General features: G+C 42.7%; 1 protein-coding gene across 2 annotated transcripts; it reads left to right on the top strand.

Moving 5' to 3' along the window:
• Positions 1 to 7087: 7087 nt before the first annotated feature.
• On the top strand, positions 7088 to 23576 carry RBM24 (RNA binding motif protein 24). Of its 2 annotated transcripts, none has more exons than XM_082234679.1 (4): positions 7088 to 7756; positions 8638 to 8761; positions 11905 to 11959; positions 22953 to 23576. In XM_082234679.1, the coding sequence occupies exons 1-4, from the start codon at positions 7589 to 7591 to the stop codon at positions 23296 to 23298; spliced, it is 693 nt and encodes a 230-aa protein (XP_082090805.1). In that variant the 5' UTR covers positions 7088 to 7588; the 3' UTR covers positions 23299 to 23576. The 2 variants fall into 2 exon arrangements, with proteins under 2 accessions (XP_082090805.1, XP_082090806.1); XM_082234680.1 differs by lacking the exon at positions 7088 to 7756 and adding an exon at positions 8023 to 8155.
• Positions 23577 to 23749: the final 173 nt, after the last annotated feature.

Genomic DNA, 23749 nt, shown 5'->3' with positions numbered 1-23749 from the left:
CCTGTATGTTTAATTGCATGAAATAAAATTGCCCTGCTCCTTTAAGTCATCGTACCATAAATGTCCAGGCAACAGGCCTGTCCTAGACAAATCTTAAACAAGTCGTGGCTAAGGGTTTGCTCAAAGGACTAGTGCAATCCTAGGCTTGTCTACTAAGACCCATTGCGTTCAGTGAGCAGCAATCAGGAACATACTCACTAGAAACTAGTAAATATAAATGAACTCAGATGGACTTCTGAGAAAATTAGCCAAGGACAGCACTATGACATAATCTACAACAGGGGTAGCTAATTTATGGTCCTCCAGATGTTGTTGAACTGTAACTCTCATCACCCCCAAGTATTGAGCATGCTGCCTGAGACTGAGGGGTCTGTACTACAGCAACATATTGAGGACCACAGGTTCTCCATCTTGAATCATTACATTTCTCTAATATCCCAGTTATCACAATCTGCCTGAAAAGGTTCATGTTCAAATGTAATCATTCTGTATTTTTAAAATCAAATGCTGTAGATGCTATACAATCATTTCCAACACAGCGCATTAATACAATTAAATACAATAGCAACCTACAAAGAAGTCTAAATAAGAGCATAGTATGCTCTATTAAATAATACTTTATGGCTTAAATGAATATTACAAGGGATGTTCTATAAGTTATGTGTGGGAGGGATATAATTTAATAAACAGAGCAAAAACAACCTGATAAAATACCAAATTAAATCTGCAGCATTGACACTGGGCATTATAAAAACTCATCAAATGTTAGAAATCTGGGGAAATAAAATATTTAAACTCCAAAACATTCAGCTATAATAACGCATATACACTTCAGCTTTCTTTCCAGTCAGGATTAGTAGATATCCAGTATCCCTGGATCCCTCTACCTTTTTCTTGACATAGCACAAGAGAACTTTTTTGTTTTGACCACAGAGGTCCTTCATTGATGGCTGGTTGGCAAGAATAGTTGGCATCTGTTTTCCTATTACTTACGGTAAGTAGAGCAGCACATACAGTTACACAACTTAAAGGTCATAAACAATTGCCTTTTGACACTTAAAACATTGTGCCACCAGTTGTGCAGTAGCTAACACTAAACAGCCAACTTTACTATTGTGGGGAGCAATTATAATGTAAACATAGCGGATATGAACCTTACTGATTACATAAAAAAGCAATGATGCAAATTAAGTGTTCCACTAGTAACTAGCTCAGTGCACTAGCATCATAAATTATATGAACTATGATAATAATACAATACAATACAATACAATACAATATAATATAATATAATATAATATAATATAATATAATATAATATAATATAATATATTATGGGTTTGAACCCCACATTGTGCAAAAGATTCCTGGATTGTAGGGGGTTGGACTAGATGACCCCTGGGGTCCTTTTCAACTCTGCAATCATATGATTCTGAGTCTCAAATACTAGTTGCTAGAGATCAATAATGGGAGGTTGTTATTGCAATCAGGCTCTGCTTATAGAGTTTCCGTAGGCATTTGATTGACCACCGTAAGAACAGAATGTTAGATCAGATGGGCTTTTATCCGATCCAGAAAACTTGTTATATATATATATATATATATATATATATATATATATGCATTTCTTAAATTGGAACGGCTTTCATCTGTCCATCATAGATACATTTGTGCGCTAGAGGTTTGCTCTAAGATGCCTTGAAGCTGACCTCATAAAGCAAAGTGATTGTGTTGTTTAATGGTGATTTAATTTCAAAAGAACAATTTTATGCAGCAAAACAAAAGCTTCAGAATAAATATCTGAACCATGTTTTCCCCTAGGACACTGAGAGCAAAGTAAAATATGCTGGTGAAACACACATTCTGTTTCAGCAAGTGCGTACCCGTGTAACACTCCATAAAGTATGGTTTTGCAAGCCACACTGGGTGAACAAACGACAAACAGTTTCACGTAATGTGACATCCAAACCTGGGATTGTGGTTTTGTTAATCCTAACAAACCATGAATGCTAGCCAGTTTTATTTGCTTAGCAATCATGGTTTGTTAGGGTGAAACAAAAGTACAATCCTGGGCTTGGACATCGTGCTAATCCAAAACCCTTGTGGTTTGTCTTTTTGTTCATGCACTCAGACCGTGTGCACATTATGGTGTATTAAACCATACTTTATGCCTTATAGGGTAAAGGTAAAGGGACCCCTGACCATTAGGTCCAGTTGTGGACGACTATGGGGCTGCGGCGCTCATCTCGTTTTATTGGCAAAGGGAGCCGGCGTACAGCTTCCGGGTCATGTGGCCAGCATGACTAAGCCACAGCGGCGTAGCGTGGGTTGTCAGCACCCGGGGCAAGACAAGTAATTTGCGCCCCCTAACCCGGGGCAAGTAATTTGCGCCCCCTAACCCCTAACCTGCCGCTGCTGCCAGCTTCTTCTTGCTGCTGCCTGGTCTGGTCTGGTGTGGTTCTCTCCCACGCTCAGCGCTGCGCTGGGCGGCCGCTGCTCTGTCCCTCCCCCAGATAGTCCCTCGCTCTCTCTCCGCACCGCATGCCTGGCACCACCCCCTCCACAGTGGGCGGCAACCCGGCGGCTCGGATCGGATTCGCACAGCCAGCACTGCAGTGAGAGAGAATGAGTGAGCCAGGTAGGGGCAGAGAGCTGCGAGTGCGAGCGCGCCCCCCCCCCGATGTTGCGCCCGGTGCGGCTGGCCCCCCCTGCACCCCCCACGCTACACCACTGCTAAGCCACTTCTGGAGAACCAGAGCAGCACACAGAAACGCCATTTACCTTCCTGCCGGAGCAGTACCTATTTATCTACTTGCACTTTGACGTGCTTTCGAACTGCTAGGTTGGCAGGAGCAGGGACCGAGCAACGGGAGCTCACCCGTCGCAGGGATTCGAACCGCTGACCTTCTGATCAGCAAGTCCTAGGCTCTGTGGTTTAACCCACAGCACCACCCACGTAGTACCATGAAACTTTATGGCTCTTGCTCTCAGATAAGTGGCTTCAACTAAGATTAGGTTTCTCATACAGAAAAACTGGAGTTCTAAGGGGGAAATATTTTTAAACCCTATAGGTACCGTATTTTTCGCTCTATAACACGCAGATTTTTTCTCCTGAAAAGGAAGGGGAAATGTCTGTGCGTGTTATGCAGCGAATGTGTGGTCCCTGGAGCCGAAAAATGAGGCAAAAATCAAACCGCGCTTCAGGGAGAAGGGAAGCCTGAAGAGAGGAAGTGGCAGCTTTCCTGCATTCTGCCTCAGGGTCTTACTGCCCACCCGCTTCTGTTTCCTTGCTGTGTTTGCTCAAACGGAACAAAGAGCAGGGGAAGCCCCTCCCCTCCAGGCAAGTAGAGGGGAAAGCAGAGCTTCCGTCCTTCTATCCTCTCCCTGCTCCGGAGGAACAATGTTTGTGAAGGGAAGAGAGATTACAGGTTCGGCTTAAAATTCTGATTTGACTTCCTGCTTTTTGTTTTTGGAGACACACAGCATTCAAATATGCTTTCTTCCATTTAAAGAGGGAGAGAGAGAGAGAGAGAGAGAGAGAGAGCGCACACGCTGGCTGGCTTGTGTGGGTGGGTGGGGGGAAACTTTTGCCTTCCTTTCCTCACGTTATAGCCCTCTCCTGCATTCTTAGCCTTCTGTGTTTTTCCTTCCCTCCCCACTTAAAATGTGGTTACAAAGCATGGATCCACATGGATCCTCAGGATCTTTGCATTGGGTCACCCCAAATTCACCATCAGAGCACACAGCATATCCATGGCTACAGCCTGCCCCCCCCAAAAAAAAATCACGCACCCACTGTTGCCTGCGGCTGCAATGGTGCAAAAACGTGGTTACAAAGCATGGATCCACATGGATCCTCAGGATCTTTGCATTGGGTCAGCCAAAATTCCCCATCAGAGCACATAGCATGTCCATGACTACAGCCTGTCCCCCCCAAAAAAAAATCACGCACCCACTGTTGCCTGGGGCTGCAATGGTGCAAAAACGTGGTTACAAAGCATGGATCCACATGGATCCTCAGGATCTTTGCATTGGGTCAGCCAAAATTCCCCATCAGAGCACATAGCATGTCCATGACTACAGCCTGTCCCCCCCAAAAAAAATCACGCACCCACTGTTGCCTGGGGCTGCAATGGTGCAAAAACGTGGTTAAAAAGTATGGGTCCACATGGATCCTCAGGATCTTTGCATTGGGTCAGCCAAAATTCACCATCAGAGCACATAGCATGTCCATGGCTACAGCCTGCCCCCCCCAAAAAAAATCACGCACCCACTGTTGCCTGGGGCTGCAATGGTGCAAAAACGTGGTTACAAAGCATGGATCCACAGGGATTCTCAGGATTTTTGCATTGGGTCACCCCAAATTTACCATCAGATCACATGTCTGTGGCCACAGCATGAAGCACAAAAATGATACGTCCACTGTTTCATTCAGAATATTTTTTCCCTTGTTTTCCTCCTCTAAAAACGATGTGCGTGTTATGGTCAGGTGCGTGTTATAGAGCGAAAAATACGGTAAATTTTCTCCCTATAGGCGAATTTTCACTTAAGCTTAAAGTGCAGTTAAAAGGAGGGGGGAGAGAAGCACTCTGTTTGTTCCTAGCAGTGGGGAAGACTTGGCATGTCAAAGAAAGTAGGAAGGCTTGAACCTGAATCAGGGAGTCAAGTTATTTGATCTATACTGGTTGAATAATCTTTATAACTCCATTCAAGGTGCTGACTCTTACGAGCTTTCCAGACAGGTGTTTTGGGGTTTTTTTGCAAGTGTATTCTGCAACATGTTCCTGACACAATAATATTATGTTAATGGTGGATTTATTCTGCTTTAGTTTGTTCTGCAATGCTTCTTCAGGGCTACCACATTATTGCTGTCCACAGGGGCTGTAGTGCAATGAAAGTGAGACACTAATAAACCAGAACATTTATGGTATAAAAAGTTACAAGATTTCAGCAAGAAGCTATGGGGCGTGCAATGACTGGAAATGAAGAAGTGTAACCACCCCAAAACTTCTGCAGGCGCAAACGGGATTAAAGAGGGGAACCACATGTGACCAACCTGATAACATCACAAGCACAAATCACAATGAATGCACAATTTTAAAAGGCCATCTAGAGCCCCAAAGGACATGAAAACAAACTCTAGTCATCTCTGCTGCACTACTTTACTGGGGGAATTCAAGCGAGCAATTTCTCTAGTTTAGTCACCCTCCATCTCCGAGTTGTGTGGCACTGAGTAAAGCAGTATTTGTTAGAAGTCTGGCTGTTATAGCTTTGAATCATTTGCCTGCCCTCTCACACTGGGGCGGGGTGAGCCCTACCTGCTTGCACACTTTCTTTGGACAAAAAGAGCTCAGCATGCTTGCCCAGAGTAACTGTGAGGACAGAAGCCACCAACCTCCTCTGCTTGCTCACCCTGTCTCTCTTTTGCTGAACCTATTAAGAGCTCCTCTGGATCACACAAACTTAGTCCACATTCTGTTCGCACGGTGGCCAGCTTGGTGACTATGAGTAACCCACAAGCAGGACCCAAGGGCAATAGCTCTCTTCTGTTAATGTGTAACTTGGCAATTGGTGTTCTGTCAAACATCTGGAGCAATAAGGGAGGATTAGGCTTGCGGTACCTAATTTATGCTGCTGTGGCTCCCAGAGGAAAAGTGGATTTGGGAAAGCAAGCAGATGAGATGAATCCTCCTTCCACCAACAGCCAGGACCTTTGTCCGCTTGCAAATCTATACCACCCCAGTGGTGTAGTGGAGCAGGGACAAAGTGTCATCATATTGGCACACCAGGGGAAATGATGTCACTTCCTATTTACAATCCTCTGCATGCCAAATAAGCTCTCCATGGAGCAAAATCCACACAATGTGGTCAGGAAGAGGTAGATTAACTTGCATACCTGCCTAAGAGTTAAATGCCACTTTCAGTTGGAAGAAGTACTGAGTCTTCTATAATTCTTCGTGAGGATGAATGTGAACCAGTGAAAGGAGAGCAAAGGCTAAGAAAAAAGCAAGCTTGGTACTAAAGGCATCATGTCTGCATCGGCCAAAAATTCGTTTATGTTGCCATCTTATGAAGGGTATGGCTATGGAGGCTTTGCCTGCACATCTGAATCAAATTGAATGAAATATTGAGAATTCCCAGGAAACCCCACCCCACACAATTAATCAAAAGCCGTGGCACCCGCACACCATTTGAGTGGCAATAACCATCAACTTGGAGGGGGGTGACGCCCTCAAATATTTTATTGGGGGTGGTCGCTGAAGGGCCATCGGCCCCTAGGAGGTGGCTCCTATGATTTGAGTCCACTATGGTCTTAACCATGGGCACAGCCAGGATTTTTGTTGGGGGGGGCAGGCCTTTGTTGCGGGGCAGAACCTCAGTTTGCTATGTGTTTCTATTGATTTAGGGGGGCAGCTGCCTCTCCCTGCCCCCCCCTGGCTACGCCCATGGTCCTAACTCTCAAGAGGCGGCAGGTCACGCTCTCTCGGCAGCCCCACGGAGCCCCATCCTCCACCCGCGAAGAAAATAAAGAATACTGCCCTAGGAGATGCGTTGGGTACCAGCCTTTTCTGCCTGTTTGCTCTCGCTCTCCCGTCTCTGGGCGGAGGAGGCTTGGGAAGCCACGAGCTGCTTTCTCTGAGGGGCGAAGGAGATGCACCCTCTCCCCCAACCCGCCCCGTGGGGCTACTTCGCTACCCCCATAACCTAGAGCCACCTGACGCAGCCCGCCAGCGGGAAAAGAAAGAGCAAGCGGGGCTGCCTGGAGAGCTTCGGTTTCGGTGCGCAGTGGCGCCAAAGTCAGCAGCAGTGCGCGCTGAGGGAATTTCTCCCCGTCCGCACCTGAGAGGCGCTTTCGGTTCTACTCCGCCTCTCGCGCTCGGCTGGCCAGAGCGGGGCGAGGGAGGGAGGGAGGGAGGCGCGTGCGCGCGCAGAGGCCGAGGCCACCTTCCAGCGCGCACGTGGATCCTCCCGCCCCCTTCCTCCTCCTCCTCCACGCTCGCTTCTCTTGAGGCGCGCACACAGACGCGCGCGCGCGCGCACAGTCACAGCAGCAGCTGTTCCTTTCCAACGGCCGGGTGGCAGCGGCGCGCCGAGGAAGCGGCCAATAGCCGGGCCGGCCCCTCCCGGCTCCCCGCCCCGCTTTGCTGGAGGGAGGGCGGAGCAGCGGGAGTTGGGGAGGTCGCGCCTGGCGGCTTTTTAGAGGAAAGCCAAAGGCGGCGGGAGGCAGCAGAGTCGCCTGCGGCTGGGCCCTGGTGCTTTCCCTTGCTCCGGCTGCTGTGGTCGCTGCCGCCTCCTTCTCCGCCTCCTCGTGAACAGCGTCTACCTCAAGGCAGCTCCCGACGCCTCCTGCCTACCTGAAGGGCAAGGGAAGAGCTGACAAGCCAGAGAAATATAAAACAGGGCAGCCTCTGCGGAAGGTGGGAGAAGTTGGCTGGAAGTGAGCGGCACGCGCAAAGCCCACCCAACTCGCCGCGGAGTCTTTCCCCTCCTCCTTTTTTGTACTTTTCCTTTCTTTTCCGCCACCGCCACCAGCAGCCCTCGCTCGCGCGGGGCTTGTAGCTAGAGGAGAGCGGCATCTTTTTGGAAGATGCACACGACGCAGAAAGATACCACGTACACCAAGATCTTCGTCGGGGGTCTCCCCTACCACACCACGGACTCCAGCCTGCGCAAGTACTTCGAGGTGTTCGGGGAGATCGAGGAAGCCGTGGTCATCACCGACAGGCAGACGGGCAAATCCCGGGGATACGGATTTGTAAGTGCGAAGGGTCCGGGGATGGGTGGATCGTGTAACGTGTGGATGTGCGGGCGCGCCTGGAGAGCGGCTAACGCAGCTACCTAAACCCAACTGGCAGGAGGCGGGGGGTGGGAAAGGGAGACACTCGGCGATATTTTTGGATCTCGTGTTGTCGTCCTCTAAAAAAGATTAAAAAGCGTGGAGGAGGAGGGGAAGCGTGATCGTCAGGCGACTGGGATGGGTAGAGCAGGTGAGCCAACTGAACTTCCTGGAAGTTAAGTAAAACTTGTTGTGAGCAACGGATTGGAAAAGCAGCTGGCTGATAGGCGCAATAAATACTGACATGAACTACGAGGTGTCTCCTTTTCCCTTGTCGACAGGATTGTGTATTTTGACCACCTATTTCTTTTCTAGAGGGTAACGAAAGGAAAGGAAAGGAAACCCTGGGGTGGGGTGGGGGGGAAGCTGTGTGCAGTGCCCTTCAGATGAGATTTGCATCATAACTTGCATATGAAAAGTTGCTAGTGAAATTTTGGCATCCGATGGAGCCAGCTGGTTACAGGCTGATATGACACGTTCGTATTTTTATCTGCTGCAGCACATGCTACTGTGTCAGTGGGTGTTCGGTGCCTGCAAAATTCCAATTCCGTGCTCTGCGAAATGGCAAACGCTTCAAATATAGCCTGATTTTTGTGCGAGAGTAATTTGACAAAAAACAAAACAAAACCCACAACAAACCTAAAGTTGCTGTGTTGTTATAGTAGTAGCGTTTTCATTTGGGTAAGTTTGGAGAGAGCCTCTTGGAAACGGTGTTCCATTTCACATTGCACCAGCTTACTGTACTATATGAGTCGTGTCAAATACATGAGTTCTGATATCCTGCGCTGTTTATTGTCAAGGTAACCATGGCTGACAGAGCTGCTGCTGAAAGGGCCTGCAAAGATCCTAACCCAATCATTGATGGCAGAAAGGCTAATGTGAACCTAGCGTACCTAGGAGCAAAACCGAGGATAATGCAGCCAGGTAAGAACAGTCTCTGTCCTCCCTACCTGGCTTCTTATCAGCCGAGCAGAGAATGAAAACTTATAACCATATCATATTTCAGTGAAGCTACTTCAGAACGAATAGCTTGAGGATTGGGGTCCGATTCCTGGAAGGAGCACAATTCTTAAAGTGCCCTAAAGTCTGCCTCTCATGCTGGCCAACACATGTTAAAGATAGCTTGTGCCAAATGTTGTGCTAACGCACAACTACTAAACTTGATATGATATGAGGATGGAAGATGCAGTAACACAAATATGAATGCTGAATTTGTCAGAGTGGCAGTACTGCCCTTTGAGCATAAAACCATGGGGTCTCCCATGAGTGTTTGTGGTGGGAGACATAAGATACTTCCATGAGGGTTATATGCTGGAGCTGTGGAAGTAATCCACTACTTCCAGAAGCTGTGCTATGGTGGGGCTTATTCTCCTGTGAGTGTACACACAAAACAGACAAACACACTTCACTATCTGAGAGAAAAATGGAAAAGGGGGGCTTTGCTTGGTAAAATATTTTTTAATATCCTTTTGTCTGGATCTGCAAGTCAATGTGCACATCAGTTGTGTTTACAGGGAGCCTTACACATTCCCTCACAAAACAAATGTTTTGGTAAGAAGTTTCCCAGAAATAGGGGTATGAGTTCAAAACCACAGCCTTGAAATATAATTTGTATATGTGCTGAAAATGTGCATTATTGGCATTTTCCTCATATTAAAAACTTGCACCTTGGTCCTGTGTAAGCTTACTTGTAGTTAGGTCTCACGGATGCATTGTTTCCGAAATAAATGTGCGTAGGATTATAGCCTTTATGCACATAAATAGTAGATACATAGGACTAGGTACACACTCGATATTTTTCTGCTTGTTTTGAGTGGTACATTACTTAAATGAATGTCCTTCTTTGGAAACGTTAAGCAAATTAAAACAGTGGCACCATTGTTTATTGGAGATGAATTCTGCTATTTTATATGAATATAAATTTCTGGGTCTGAAACCTGTTTCCAAGAGGACATCCTGGAGGCTTACTTGCACAATGTGCTCCTGTAATGTTGGACATATATAAATTTAACAATTTTTTTTTTTGAAATAGTGCAAATGTGCACCTGCTACATAGTGCAACAGGGTGACCGCATTGGCAGTTAACATAATCACTTGCTGCCATCTTTGGCAGATGGCTGCCAACTTCTTTGTCCAGTCTAGGCAGAAGTGACCACCTGGAATGGCTTCCAATTATTTGTGAGGCCAGATTCCCGTTTTGCATTTACAGAAACATACTTTCCCATGTCGATAAGAAAAACCAGAGTGTATTATGGGCTTCATGGTCTTGCTGAACTCAGTATTGGTATTCATGGGATCTACTTGGTTTTGTTTTTTAAGTAAAGGTTGGGGATAACGTGGGCTGAATCTGAGCTACAGTTTAACCTTGGAAGCTGTCCTTAGTACGTACCAGAGCTCAGCCTTCGAATGTGTGCATAATATTTTTTACAGTCAGCCGCCACACATCTCCATATGTGGAATTAGTGCAATGGGTTCCAGCATAATGCTTCTGATTTTAGAAGTTAAAGGCTGGAGATTTTTATTTAGGGCTATTAAGGGAATGTGAACAATGGCATAGTAACTACCAGGGTTCCTAAAATCCAATGGCTGAGCTTCAACAGAATTTCACGCTCCCTCTAACCCACCAGTCTATTCTTACAAACCTCTTCCACTGCAAGCATTAAGGGTTGTTTTATCCCATTGTCCCAAACACCTCCATTTTAACCATTCTATTACTGCCAGTGGGTCCTTGATAGTGAAATTGTGTAGAAACCATTCTGAACTAATCTGTTAACAAGGTGGCCAACATGGTTGTAATGTTACAGTAACTCCTTATTTATCTGAGATACCAAGCAACTGCTTTTTGTTCTGGATTACTGTATCTTGCTTACACGTTGGAATCCATAGGAAATATCCTATAACTCTTAACAGGAATGTATGTGAGCCTCCGTTGCTTCTCTGCAGTGCCTCAGTTCAGACATCATGCTAAACCTTGCAATTGTCTGGTAAACCAGAGGTGGAAACCTCAATCTGAAGTGGGTTTGTGAACTGTAATTTGTACTAACTATGAATTGGCATAGTCTATAAATTGACATATCATAGTTGCTGCTGCCCTGTAGAATCAGCTTATAAAAGTGATTACTGAGAAGATGGTAAACACAGGCAGCCAAACGATTTGTTTAAATACTTGAGTAAACGGTGATTAATCAGACCAGCCCATTTCCGATATAACACTAAACCAACCGTTAGTACTGTGTGAATAGTAAGAAATGAGCCTCTGCCTCTGCACTCCCTTCTCATCTGGTATGGCCACAAGCAGGAGATTGAAAGCCTCCATGTCATGTTTGAGCAGAAGGGAGGCTCAGCTTCTGTACTCCCTTCTCAGTTTATTGTTATGTCCAAACTCAAAAAGGGGTTGGGGCTCAGGTTAGTTTGTAACTAATCAAGCCAGGATCAAACCAGCTTGGTGCGGTGAATCATGGTTAGGAGATCAGGAGTGTGCAACTGACTTGCAAGTTCCCCCCTCACTCTTGCCAGAATGCCTCTTACTTCCATGGTTCGTTTTAACAGTGTGACGTTATCTCTGCATCAGCACTGTCTGAATTATCTTGATTAGTGTTGACCATAGGGTTAGTGCCAGTGCAGGTATATAACCCTGTACCATGGTTAACTCAAATCATCAATGGCAAATTGAAATTCATACAGGAGAGGGGCATGCATCCAAGTTTAGAAGATGGTGAATGTTACGTCTGCTCCAGGTTACAGCAGTTTGCCAGAAGTAATAGCTCATTAATTCTACATTATAATGCTCGAGAGAGAAATACTTTCGTACTCTATAAAGCTGATCTTACCAAGGTATTCAAACCATATGGCATCAGATCACATTTTTTGTCTGATTTGTTTACCTAAAATCAGTACTGCACAGTTTATTAAGACAGTGACCTGAGAGTTATTTCTGAGTATACATGAGTAGGCTTATGCTGTGACATATTCCTCTTCACTGAGAAGGATCGCAGGGTGGTTATTAGAATTTTCACGTGAAGTAAATGCAATGCTCACCTAGAGAATGTGATGTGTTTTGTTGTTAGGTTTTGCCTTTGGCGTTCAGCAGCTCCACCCAGCATTAATACAGAGGCCTTTTGGGTAAGTCTGCCTTAAGCTCATATTTGGGGGTGGGAACAATATAGCGTGTACGTCTTAACATGACCGTTGGAAATAAAATTATATTTTTCGAATTTCCAGATTTAAAATGCCATCACTTCATTGATAATTCTCTAAATAAATACTATATCCGAGTCAAGTGGTGTAAGATGCATGCCGGCCTTGCACTCAAGCAGCCCCTATGCTCGTAAGATCATGTGGTAAACAAGGTGTGCCTTTTAATAAGCCACTGTGCCCCATTCAGTATTTTTCTTCAGGTTGACTCAATGTTATTTATCTCTTTCTAATCTGACAGGGATCGTTTACAGTTAAGATAACTGATGAGAAGGATATGATGATAAGAGGTGGAATAGTTCTGTTTGGAATTAAACTCTGTAACCAGTAGACTCAAACACACAAACCAAGCTAAAATGGTGATTAACGATGCATGTATGTTTTTTTTCTATATAGTCAATAGATATCCGTGTGCTTTTTCATTTATTTATTACAGTAATGAAGTGGTGTTGATAGCTAAACTGTGTGCTTTTATTTATTGAGAGAGCTGTAGTGAAAGTTTTTTGGTGGTCTTTTCATTTTGGTTATGTGGAGAAGTGTTGACTTTGCCATGGGGAGCGAAGGGAGTTTTTTTTCCTCTCTTGCTTTCAAGCTGTAGCCTGTGACTTCTTTTTTTATATTTATTTTTTAACCGTACTTTGTAGTGAGTGCTAAATTTGTGTGGTTTCTTTTATGATTTCTTTTTTTTAAAAAAAGAAAAATCAACATTGCTTGCATGTTACAGTTTTGGTTTTGTTCCTTGGGAAGGGTTTGGAGCTCCCTGTATTAACAATGTGCGTCCACATGCACTTTCCCATTAGATAATACATATATATATATTTAGCCTTCCGCAGATTTACTTAAACATATGCTATTCCTAAAGTTGCTGTGCATTTTTATTCTACAATGAAGCATCAAAGTTGGAGGTGGCATCTGCTTGCTTGAGTGTCTTGTACGCTGTCTCCTCTTTGATTAATGTTGAGTAAGGCCCGTGACAAAAAGTTAGTTGAATACTTAACAAGGAAAGGAAGGGGGATAAACTTTAAGCACACATGCTTATTTGAGAATAGCTTTGAAACACTATATATCTTGAAATGAGACATTAGCAACCACGTTACTGACTGTCTAAACCAAGTCCAAAGTATATATTACATTTATTTAATGAAATTTATACTCCACTTTATTGTAATAAAAACCTCCGAAGTGGGTTGCAAAAAGGTAAAATCAGGGGAAAGTTCCAATACATTAAAACATATAAGATGCTAAAATGCTAAAACAGATTAAAATTCACACCAGCATTTCCAAGCATCTGGGTAGGCTTGTCTAAACAAGAATGTTTTTGGCAGGCGATGAAAAGAATACAGGGAAAGTTTTCCTGCTTGATATCAACAGGCAGGAAGTTCCGAAGTGTTGGTACTGCCACCCTAAATGATTGAGTTCTTACAAAGCTGGAGCAAGTATTTTGTGGCACCTGTAGTGGCATATAACATTCTCCTGGCATTTTATTAAACCAAGAACAGAGCCCAAGAGCCTGCAAGTTTATGGAGCAGAGCTGGGCAGGATTTTAACCCTTTCCTCTCTCACTGCATCTCCTCTAGAAGATGCCTTCATTGGCGTCAATGGAAGCTTCCCCACAAACGGTGGGGTTGTTTAATCAAGAACGCAGCATGGGAGGAAAGGGTAACACACACACACCCCTCCTGCGTGCTCTTATCCTGATCACCCCCAGCTGCTATTTACATTTTTAAAAACTGGAAATGTTAAGCACCCAGTTTGTTCTTTAGCTGGTCTATTAAGATGGTTGGGCTAGCAGACACCAGCTAAAGAGACTAACGTCACAGATCCTATACATGCATACTCAGAAAGGAATCCTACTGAGTTTAATGGGACTTACTTACCCATAGGTAAGTGTGTGTAGCAGGAGTGGGGAATGGAACCTAGCTAATGAATCAAATATTTAGATTCCCCCACCTGTAAAATTGAAATATTCTCATGGATCAGAGGTTATGGCAAGTCCTTCTGAAGTCTATTTCCAGGTGCTGTTTTAATCCCAATGGCGAACTCCTTAGCACAGCTGATGCTGGTAGGACTTACTATGACCACCAGTCAGCTGTCAGCGAGATCCGCTTGCAGTGGAATAACTGGGAACTTTTCAAACAAGCTGGCAATTGTTCCTTGATAGGCACCTCTGTCCTTACATGTCCTGTGATGCTGCATGCAGTATGGTTTGGGGTAAAAGCTTTGAGGGACCTGTGCTGGACCTAGTTAGGCTCATAGGGCTTAGGTTCTCCACCCCTGATTGCAACCTAATTAAAGACCAGTCCACAAACAATATATGTGAGGAAGATGCAAGTTGGATATTTCATCAACCGATATAAGGCTTGTTTAGCCAGCACATGCTTTTTTTCCATGTAATTGTGTCCCATCCATTTCTTAAGAGGGTGGAGCAATTCCATGTAAACAGCATTTTGTTTTTATTGAGTCACTTGATGCCTTGGTAGTGTGTGTATTGGAGGGAAGACTTCTTCTGAATATTAGAGCTCCCCCATTCAACTGAAGTATCTGGAATGAACAAGGACATCATTCACCAGCACAAAAAACTTAGCAATCAGATCACAATCGCAGTCAAAATGACCAGTATATAAACTTAAACACATGTAACTGGAATGCGTATTTGGAATATGCCCTAAAACTCAATTTCTGAGATTGGCTACTTAGAAGTATCTGGATAGTTGTGATCCTGCTGATATTATGTCCCATCAAGGTCTGTGAGTATGCATGGATAGCATTGTGCTGTACCTAAAACAATTTTAAAGTAGCTTGTAGGGCTATATTGTAACTGAACGAATAAGAGTCTTATTTGACAGGTTGTGCATATGGTTGAGTTACACTTTAAAATAGATTGAATATGCAACACTGTATTTGAACCCAGGGTTTGCCAACATTTTTGGGCTCATGGGCACCTTTGCTAACTGGAGAAACTGCCATGGGCACCAGACATACACATTAGCGAAGGACACATTGCTAGCCATTATATTGTCCGTAATAGAATGCTTCTTTCAAAACTAACTTCAGTGAGAAAAGGAACCTCTTGGTCACCAACAAAGGTCTCCCTCAGCACATGTATGCCTGTGCCACCACACTGAAACCCCTTGATTTAAACTTTTTCATTCATTTTTTAAAAGTGTGCTGTGTGTTTTATCACTTTTTCTGTGGTGTGCAAATCTGCAGGGTTGTTTTTAAAAAGACTAAGCTGTTCATCAAAAGTCGCCATTAAGTAACTTCCTTCCAATGGTCACATAGATTTTCATTTGAAAACAGTGCAAATATATGAGGTGGTAGACGTGATGAATAGTGAGGAAATCAGACCCTAAGTGGGCATTTTGAAATGCTTTTTACTGTTTTACTAGGTAAGGTTTTAGTAGGTAAAGGACCGCTGGATGGTTAAGTCCCATTAAAGGTGACTATGGGGTGCAGCGCTCATCTCTGCTTTCAGGCCAAGGAAGCCAGCGTTTGTCCACAAACAGCTTTCTGGGTCATGTGGCCAGCATGACTAAACTGCTTCTGGCACAACGGAACACAGTGACGAGTGCCAGAGCGCATGGAAGCACCGTTTACCTTCCCGCCAGAGTAGTACCTATTTAAGTACTTGCACTGGTGTGCTTTTGAACAGCTAGGTTGGCAGAAGCTGGGACCGAGCAAGGGGAGCTCACCCTATTGCACAAACTCAAACTGCTGACCTTCTGAGCAGAAAGCCAAAGAGGCTCAGTGGTTTAGACCACAGTGCCATCCGCTCCCTTCCACTGTTTTGGTATGGATGTATAGTATAGTAGTATAGTAATATTCCCCCCCTTTGGTATTTTACTTTTGGAGGGGGGAAAACACCTCAGACTTCCTTTGTTTTTGAATAGCATTTTTTGCCTATTGTTGCGTTAATAGGTAAATGTCTTAACATTTTGTGTAAAGGTCATAGTGGCTGTCCCTACTAATTTGTAATAAAAGTTTTCTTTCCTGATATTCTGCCATTTCCAGAATGCAGGCCATTGGTACTAATAGAAAAGTGAGTGCCTGCTGTATTTTGTCCTCAGCTACTGTTAGTCGGATGCAGTGTAATTTAATAGGGTTTAAGCATAGTGAGAGAGCCTGGTTATGCTTCCATAACATTACTTCCCTATAAAGCCAGAACTCAATGCCTTCTGGACTGTCAGTTTCTTCTCCTCCAACTGGTTGTGTTTAGTTCAAAAACATTTGCTTAATTAATTTCTTGGAAATCTTAGTATAACTAGAGTGTTGATTTTGTTCACGTAAATTTTGGTACTTGAAACTAATTTTTAATATAACGCATGATGATCTAGTGATGGCCAGTTTTGAAGTTTTTACTGCCCGTATTTCGTATGATCCATTGTTATTGCCACCATAATTAGTTGGTGCTATTTATATATATGCAGCCTCTTCTGGGATTTTTTTTTTTTTTACAGTACAGTAGTTGTAGACAGTAACCCACGCCCCTGGGAAACAGAACACAAATGGTTTTATTGGGACCCCAAGCTAAATTCAAATGTTTCTCTGGGTAGTACAATGTCCCATAGCGAAGCCATGTGTATTGTGTCAGAAAAAGAGCACTTAGGTTTGCTTCCATGGACCAATTTTTGTTTGAAAAAGCCACAGGACATTTTGTATGTGTGTCGCAAAAAAAGAACATAGTCCCAGACAAAAAACAGGGTTAAAAAAAACCCCAAATATCTTGGAATATTTTCTTTGTCCTAGGCTCTTTTTGGTTTTCAAAAATAAACCTCTGTCTAGGCGTTGCTGCATCACTGGTTCATTTCTTGTTAGAAAATGTTTATGCACACCTTACATTGGCTGCGACAAATAAGCACTCTGTGTGTAAAATTCAGTTGGTTTTCTTGAGATTTATTTTTATCCCAGGCAAAAATAAAGGACAAAAGTGCTAAATTAGGAGATGCCTAACCTGTTGCTCTCCAGGCATTGTTCACTACAACTCCCTGAGTATTGGCCATGCTATTTGTGGCTGATGGCACTTGGGGGTCCAACAACACCTGAGGTTCCCAAGTTAGGCAACCCTACTCTAAATGGAAAGTGGCTGAACTGTGGGGACATTATTTGTTACCTGCACAGTTGTAATGTCCTACATTGTAGGCAGTGCTTTTTTTTCTAGAAAAATAGGTTGCCGGTACTCACCATGAAGTTGTTACTGTAAGTGCCACACTTTTTAACAACAAAAAGAGGCTCCAGTACTGCATGCCGCTGAGTACTCCCTGAAAAAAGCACTGAAAAAAGCACGGATTGAAATGAAAAATGTACCAGGAGTGCAATTTTACCCCAAAAGGTTTGGGCTATGGGAAAAGAGTGGCCCTATGGCTCATTGTACCCACTGCAAACCTCATTGTGTGCCTCCTAAAAACATTCATTTCAGTTTATTTGGTCTACAGACCATAAAAAATAGTTACAACTATGGTGTCAAGCCAACCACAGCAGAGAAAAAACACTGTACATGCACACAAATTGTACCGTGACACCTCGGTTTTCGAACATAATCTGTTCCGGAAGACCGCTCGAGTTCCGAAACGTTGAAAAACAGAAAACTCAGTACGGAATCCTCAAAATGGAAAGCTCAATACAGAAGCCGTGTTTCATGTTCAACTTCCGAAGCAAGTTAGAAAACCAGAGTGTTTACTTCCAGTTTTACAGCGTTTGAAAACCAAAATGTTCGTCAACAGAGACATTCAAAAACTGAGGTACTACTGTATAAACGTTTAACAGAATACCTGAACAATCAGAAATTATTTTAAAAAGCAATTTTGACTCTGGATACAGTGAGGAACTTGGCTATATTATCTAAAATATTGGAGTTGGAGTCTGCCATTAAAATTGAAACATAAAATTAAACTTTATTCCCCAAGTATAGAGAAAATATTGGTGAGACTTGTATCCATCACGTTGCTTGTAACCATCCTATCAGCACAAGGATTTCCACTTGTGCAGCAGGACGCCCCCCACTCCATGGGTCCTTATAAAAATTGCAGTGTGGATAGGAGAATATGGGTAACTTTTTGACTGAAACGCTTTTGCAAGGGCAAACTTTCAAATGCCAAAGTAACCTAGTAAATCAATCTTCCGTAATAGCATTGAACCCACCCATTGAAAATGATTTCCTGTATCTTGGAATATTTAATGTTGTGAAATAGCTGGCCTTAGACTTAAAAGACATAGTGGTAAGCAAATCCCATTTGCCAGAGCTAATATATTTTGCAAGTTAAGATCTGGAAGTCTCTGTTTAATGCTGCTGGTTGCTTTTTCTAACTTTCTGAATACTTGTGCTATCTTCAATTTAAAAGAAGGTGGAAAGGACACTGGGCCAACCAATTTATGTTTTATTATTTCCTGGAATGTCTGTAAGGGTAACATAACAATTCGTGCTTCTGTGTTACATGCAGCTGCTGGGGAAAGGGCCTGTTTTTCTTACCTAGGTTTTACCTGGTGTGCAGTCCTATGCAGGTCTACTCAGAAGTAAGCCCTGTTTAGTTCAGTGTAGTTTACTCCCAGGTAAATGTGTGTAGGTGTGCAGCTTATAAAAACATACATGTATGTATGTTTTTATCAGTAATGAAATGCTTTTGAATTCAAGGCTTGATATCGATGGTGAAATGTTTGTGCTTTTATGAATGACTATCAGTGACTTACCAGAAAACTCTCATTCTTTTGTTTTTTGTATACATTTGTCTAAGGCTTTATGTGCTTCTATTGAAAATGCTTCCATTGTGATCAATAGGGACAAAATAGGGCTTAATATAAGCTAACTTTTTTAAAAAAGTGGATGTGAGTTTCCACAAAGCTTCCTTTACCAGTTTTAAGCAATTATACTGAGTGCAGTTGGGGGCTTGGAATGAATAACATGTGATCAAATATAGTATTGTGAGTAAAACGTCTGATTTAATGGGCACCTATGAATTGTTGAAGGAAACCATTCAAAAATATTGTGCAAGTTATACAATATCTTGCGCAGTAATTAAAGTTTGTGATTAGAGGGTTAGATTCAAAGGACTATTTTGAAGGTTTAAGGGGACACCTGTGATATAATAAGACTATTCCTGCTTCAGCCCTGAATGAAACTTGTTGTTGTTTAGTCGTTTAGTCATGTCTGACTCTTCATGACCCCATGGACCAGAGCACGCCAGGCACTCCTGTCATGCTGGTAACTTCGAGAACGCTGCCCAACCATCTCGTCCTTTGTCGTCCCCTTCTCCTTGTGCCCTCGGTCTTTCCCAACATCAGGGTCTTTTCCAGGGAGTCTTCTCTTCTCATGAGGTGGCCAAAGTATTGGAGCCTCAGCTTCATGATCTGTCCTTCCAGTGAGCACTCAGGGCTGATTTCCTTAAGAATGGATACGTTTGATCTTCTTGCAGTCCATGGGACTCTCAAGAGTCTCCTCCAGCACCATAATTCAAAAGCATCAATTCTTTGGGGATCAGCCTTCTTTATGAAACATGTTAGCTACCTCATTAATAATCTGGGTACAAAACAAAAACGTAGGCTATTAAATTTTGATAAAAACTGTTTTGTGGCAGATATATTTATGTTTTCTAAATTATATTTCCATTTTCAGTGTCTTGTATGCTCTGTACAGACTTGTCCGCAATATTATATGATACAAGTTATTAGGTTAATATTTACCACAAAATTATTGCTTTGATTGGTTACCAAGTTTATTCAGCAGCAGTTACTTCTGAGTAAATCTGCATAGACTCAGACAGCTCATAGGGAACCCAAAGCACGCTTGCTTAAAAGCAAACCACTGAAAAAAGTTTCTGGGTTTGTGGCCCGATCCTATGCATATTTCCTCAAAAGCTAGTCTTACTGTATTCAGCAAGGCTTACTCCTCCTAAGCAAGCATATTACAGTCACAGGAAGAGGTTTGTGGTATTAATGCTTATTTCTGGTACACCAAATGCTTGTTTCTAGTACATCAGAGTAAAACTATCTCCTTTCAATGAAGAAATCTAGAACAGTTTCAGTTGTTCCTACCAATATATGCCAAACAATAAGTTCAAAATAACACTCCTAAAGCCACTGAATAAAGATGCCTCTGCAGCATAATGGGGAACTGCTCTTTAACCTTTTGACCTTGCTGAGCATAAAAGGAGCTAGCGTTTCAGTATCATGACAATCTCTGCATGCTGGCCTTTCCAACAGATGGAAGTTTACTTTGGCCTTATAAAGTCATTTTGCTCAGCTGGAAGCCCTTGTCGCATGACAGATGATCAAAAATAGACCCACTGCAGCTTGTCCTGTCAATCACCACGTGCAAAATGGCATAATAGTGGGGCGCCTGCAAGGAGTTCATGCATATTGTAAACCAAGAGGTTCTAAAGGGATAGTGTTTCATAATTCTCCACCTGTTAGTTGCTTGGCTTTAAAAGAAACAAATCACAAGAGCTTAAGTAGGAGTACATTCATTTATGCGTCTCCCTTCTTTAACAAGGATACAGGAGCCATGATGACTGTGCTTCTGTTGACATGGAGAGAAAGATGGAGGGTGGTTTGTTAGTTAGTTTTAGTTTTGTTCTCTTTTCAACCAATATTATAAACTGAACTTCACATGATTGCTAAAGACCGTCTTCTCTGTTAGATTTGACAGAAGCAAACCTCAGGAATAATCTGTGTTTAAGCAAACAGTATAAGCAAATCATCTTTTTGTGTAGCTTAAAAACATTGCAACAAGAATACAAAGTTATTATTTAGATGGGCCTTAGATACACAGAAGGTTCAGGCAAGTGGATTCAACATAAAAACTGATGAATCGCTATCACCATTAAAAAATAAATAAATCTGTAAAGGTCATTGATTAAGATTCAGTTTTGTTGCTCTGTTCTCATCTGTTTCTCCATGTATCACTAACACTTTGCAGTTCTCCCATCACGGACAGTGGGAGATTGATGATGTAAATATATTTTTTTCTTAGTTAAACTTTTAACATTTCAATGCTTGAGGTGCAGGCATTGAAGGGGGAGTGATTAGTTGCTAAACAGGCAAATTTTCGCTTTTAAGATAGTGGGGGAAAACACTTTTCGAAGGTGGCCGCCTTCTTCAGCTGAAAATATTTTCTTTCTTGGCAACTTTAAATGAAAGTAATTTTTATTTAAACATATTCTCATTAATCTTAACTATATTTATATAGGGTGACCAGGTGGAGCTGACTTGTGCAACAGCTGGAAAGGAAATCTTTTGACATTGCATGAGACATTGAAAGCTTTTATTCTGCATCTAGAGCTCTGTGTGTGTGTGTGTGCGTGTGTGTGCGTGTGTGTGTGCGTGTCTGCTGGATCTCCTTAGAGTTGCACTTCATGTGGATAGAAGGGTCCCCCCACCCCCATACAGTTTCAGTTACAGGTCAAAACTTTGAAGGTGGTACTATTAATGTAAAAATAATACATTTTGGGTTTCCTGTGATATGAAGGATCCCTGTGTCTATTTTTTATAACAGGTGGAGAACTGAGAGCTGGGTTGCTAGTGGCTAAGGAATGTGAATTGAAGAGTCCATCTTTCAAATCTCAGCGATATATTTCCTTTGGAGTCTTAGGGAAATAATTGCTTCAGTTTCAGCCATACGTCCACAATAACATTGATCTGCCTTGCAGTGGTCTTGTAAGCATTACTGAGATGATACATGAAGCATGTTGCGTACTCAGTATGCTATGTAAATGCTGTATTTTTTAGTGTGGCAGCATTGCTAAAAATATCAACATTATAGAATTATGGAAGAGACTCTGAGGGTCATCCAGTCCAATCCCCTAACTGTACTACTGAGCACGCGCGCACACAAGAAGTAACACTTCACAATATGGAGGATAATAAATAATGTATTTTAAAATGGTGAGGTTGTTCCTCACAATATTATTTTTTTCTGCTTTTGTTAAGCACTAGATCTTCCTGAATATAATCCTGCCCCTACCCATTCCAAAGCATTGTCTTGTATAGAAATAAACAAGCTGGCACAAAGCAGAACACCAGTGGCCAGATTTGTCACAACAGGTTTGACTCTCATGGCCTTAACCTCTCCAAAGTGTGGTGCACATTTGCCTAGGGACCACTGTTGTGTATTTTAATGGCATCTATGTAGCTTCCCCTCAATGGCCTCTTGTGACGGAGTGAATTGCACTATAGTTCCGTTTGAAAAGTGTGATTCTTGCTGTGTTTACCACACTTGTGAACTTCTATTTAAACTCCTTTGTCGCCTGTGTTGTTGGTTTTTTTGTTTTGTTTTTTGTTTTAATAAGGGTGACTGAGGTTGCAGAGAAATTAATGTGTGCTGAGTCTGCATAGCAATTCAAGTAGGGTTGCCACGATACAAAATGATTATTTCCTCAGATCCATGTAAATGACTACAGGAAACGTGCAATGTAAAACTAAATATGTAACATAACTACAAACAAAAAAAAAACCACACACCTGATAATACAGTCCATGGAGCTAAGAATTTTATAAATGCTCACTAGCTTTGCTTAGCAAGTATTGGGGTGGGGGTGGGGGGAACCTGTCACTTCCCATTGAATTTAAAACCCTGTGTTCTCCAGTCTCATAGCTAGAAATCTCATTTATTCCTTCTTTTAATAGATGTCCTACACATCTCAAGGTCCCTCTAAGTATTTAAAATTATTAGTAACATGTTTCATAGTACTTAATATCAGCTGCTGTTAAATCGGCACTAACACTGTGGCACTATGGTGGTGATTATGTTCTGATTTTAGTAAGACCTTTCCCTTTCGGCTCCTGCTTAGACGATCAATTTGTCCATCGAAATTGGTTATTGTGGCAACCCTATGCGTATAACAACAACTAAATTTGAGTTTGTTTTTAAGTTCTGAAACTGGAAGTAAGATTTACTTGTGAGATCTAACTTTCGTCTTCTGTCTTTCAACAGGATCCCTGCTCATTATGTATATCCACAAGCGTTTGTTCAGCCAGGAGTAGTCATTCCACATGTCCAGCCTACAGCAGCTGCTGCCTCCACCACACCTTACCTTGACTACACTGGAGCCGCATATGCTCAATATTCAGCTGCAGCAGCAGCTGCTGCCGCTGCAGCCTATGACCAGTATCCCTACGCAGCATCCCCAGCTGCTGCAGGATATGTCACAGCCGGGGGTTATGGCTATGCAGTCCAGCAACCAATCACTGCAGCGGCACCTGGGACAGCTGCTGCAGCAGCTGCTGCTGCTTTCGGCCAATACCAGCCACAACAGCTGCAAACAGACCGTATGCAATAGCGGATGGACTTGTGAAGAAAGTTCTGTTTCTTACTCTTCTTATCTTTTATTGCCTTCCGGTAGAAATAGTTACAAAAAGAGGCAATTAACCTTAACCAATCCAGCTTTAAGGAAAGCTCCAATGCAATAGTGTATTACTACAAAAACAGATTCCGCTGTCTTTGTACAGCATGCATCCATATCATGGGTGGTATTGTGGGGTGGGTATCGTAATATCAGTCCAAGCACCATCCCTATCATGAAAGGATGGCAGAAGTAACAAAAAGAAGCTTATATTTTTAAAAAAAAAAAACCAGTAAAAGATGCATTTTACATTATCAGGGAAAAAAGTCCAGGTGAGCAATATGTAGCCTGTATCAAGTTGAAGATGACTATTATTTAAATGTTGAAAGCACTGACTGTCCTTACTACTTTTCATTATGGCCTACAGAACTTTGTTTGAATGAGTAAG

The sequence above is a fragment of the Podarcis vaucheri genome, assembly GCF_965113315.1.
Source record: "Podarcis vaucheri genome assembly, chromosome: 8".
NCBI lineage: Eukaryota > Metazoa > Chordata > Lepidosauria > Squamata > Lacertidae > Podarcis > Podarcis vaucheri.
This window is presented reverse-complemented; position numbering and strand designations above follow the sequence as displayed.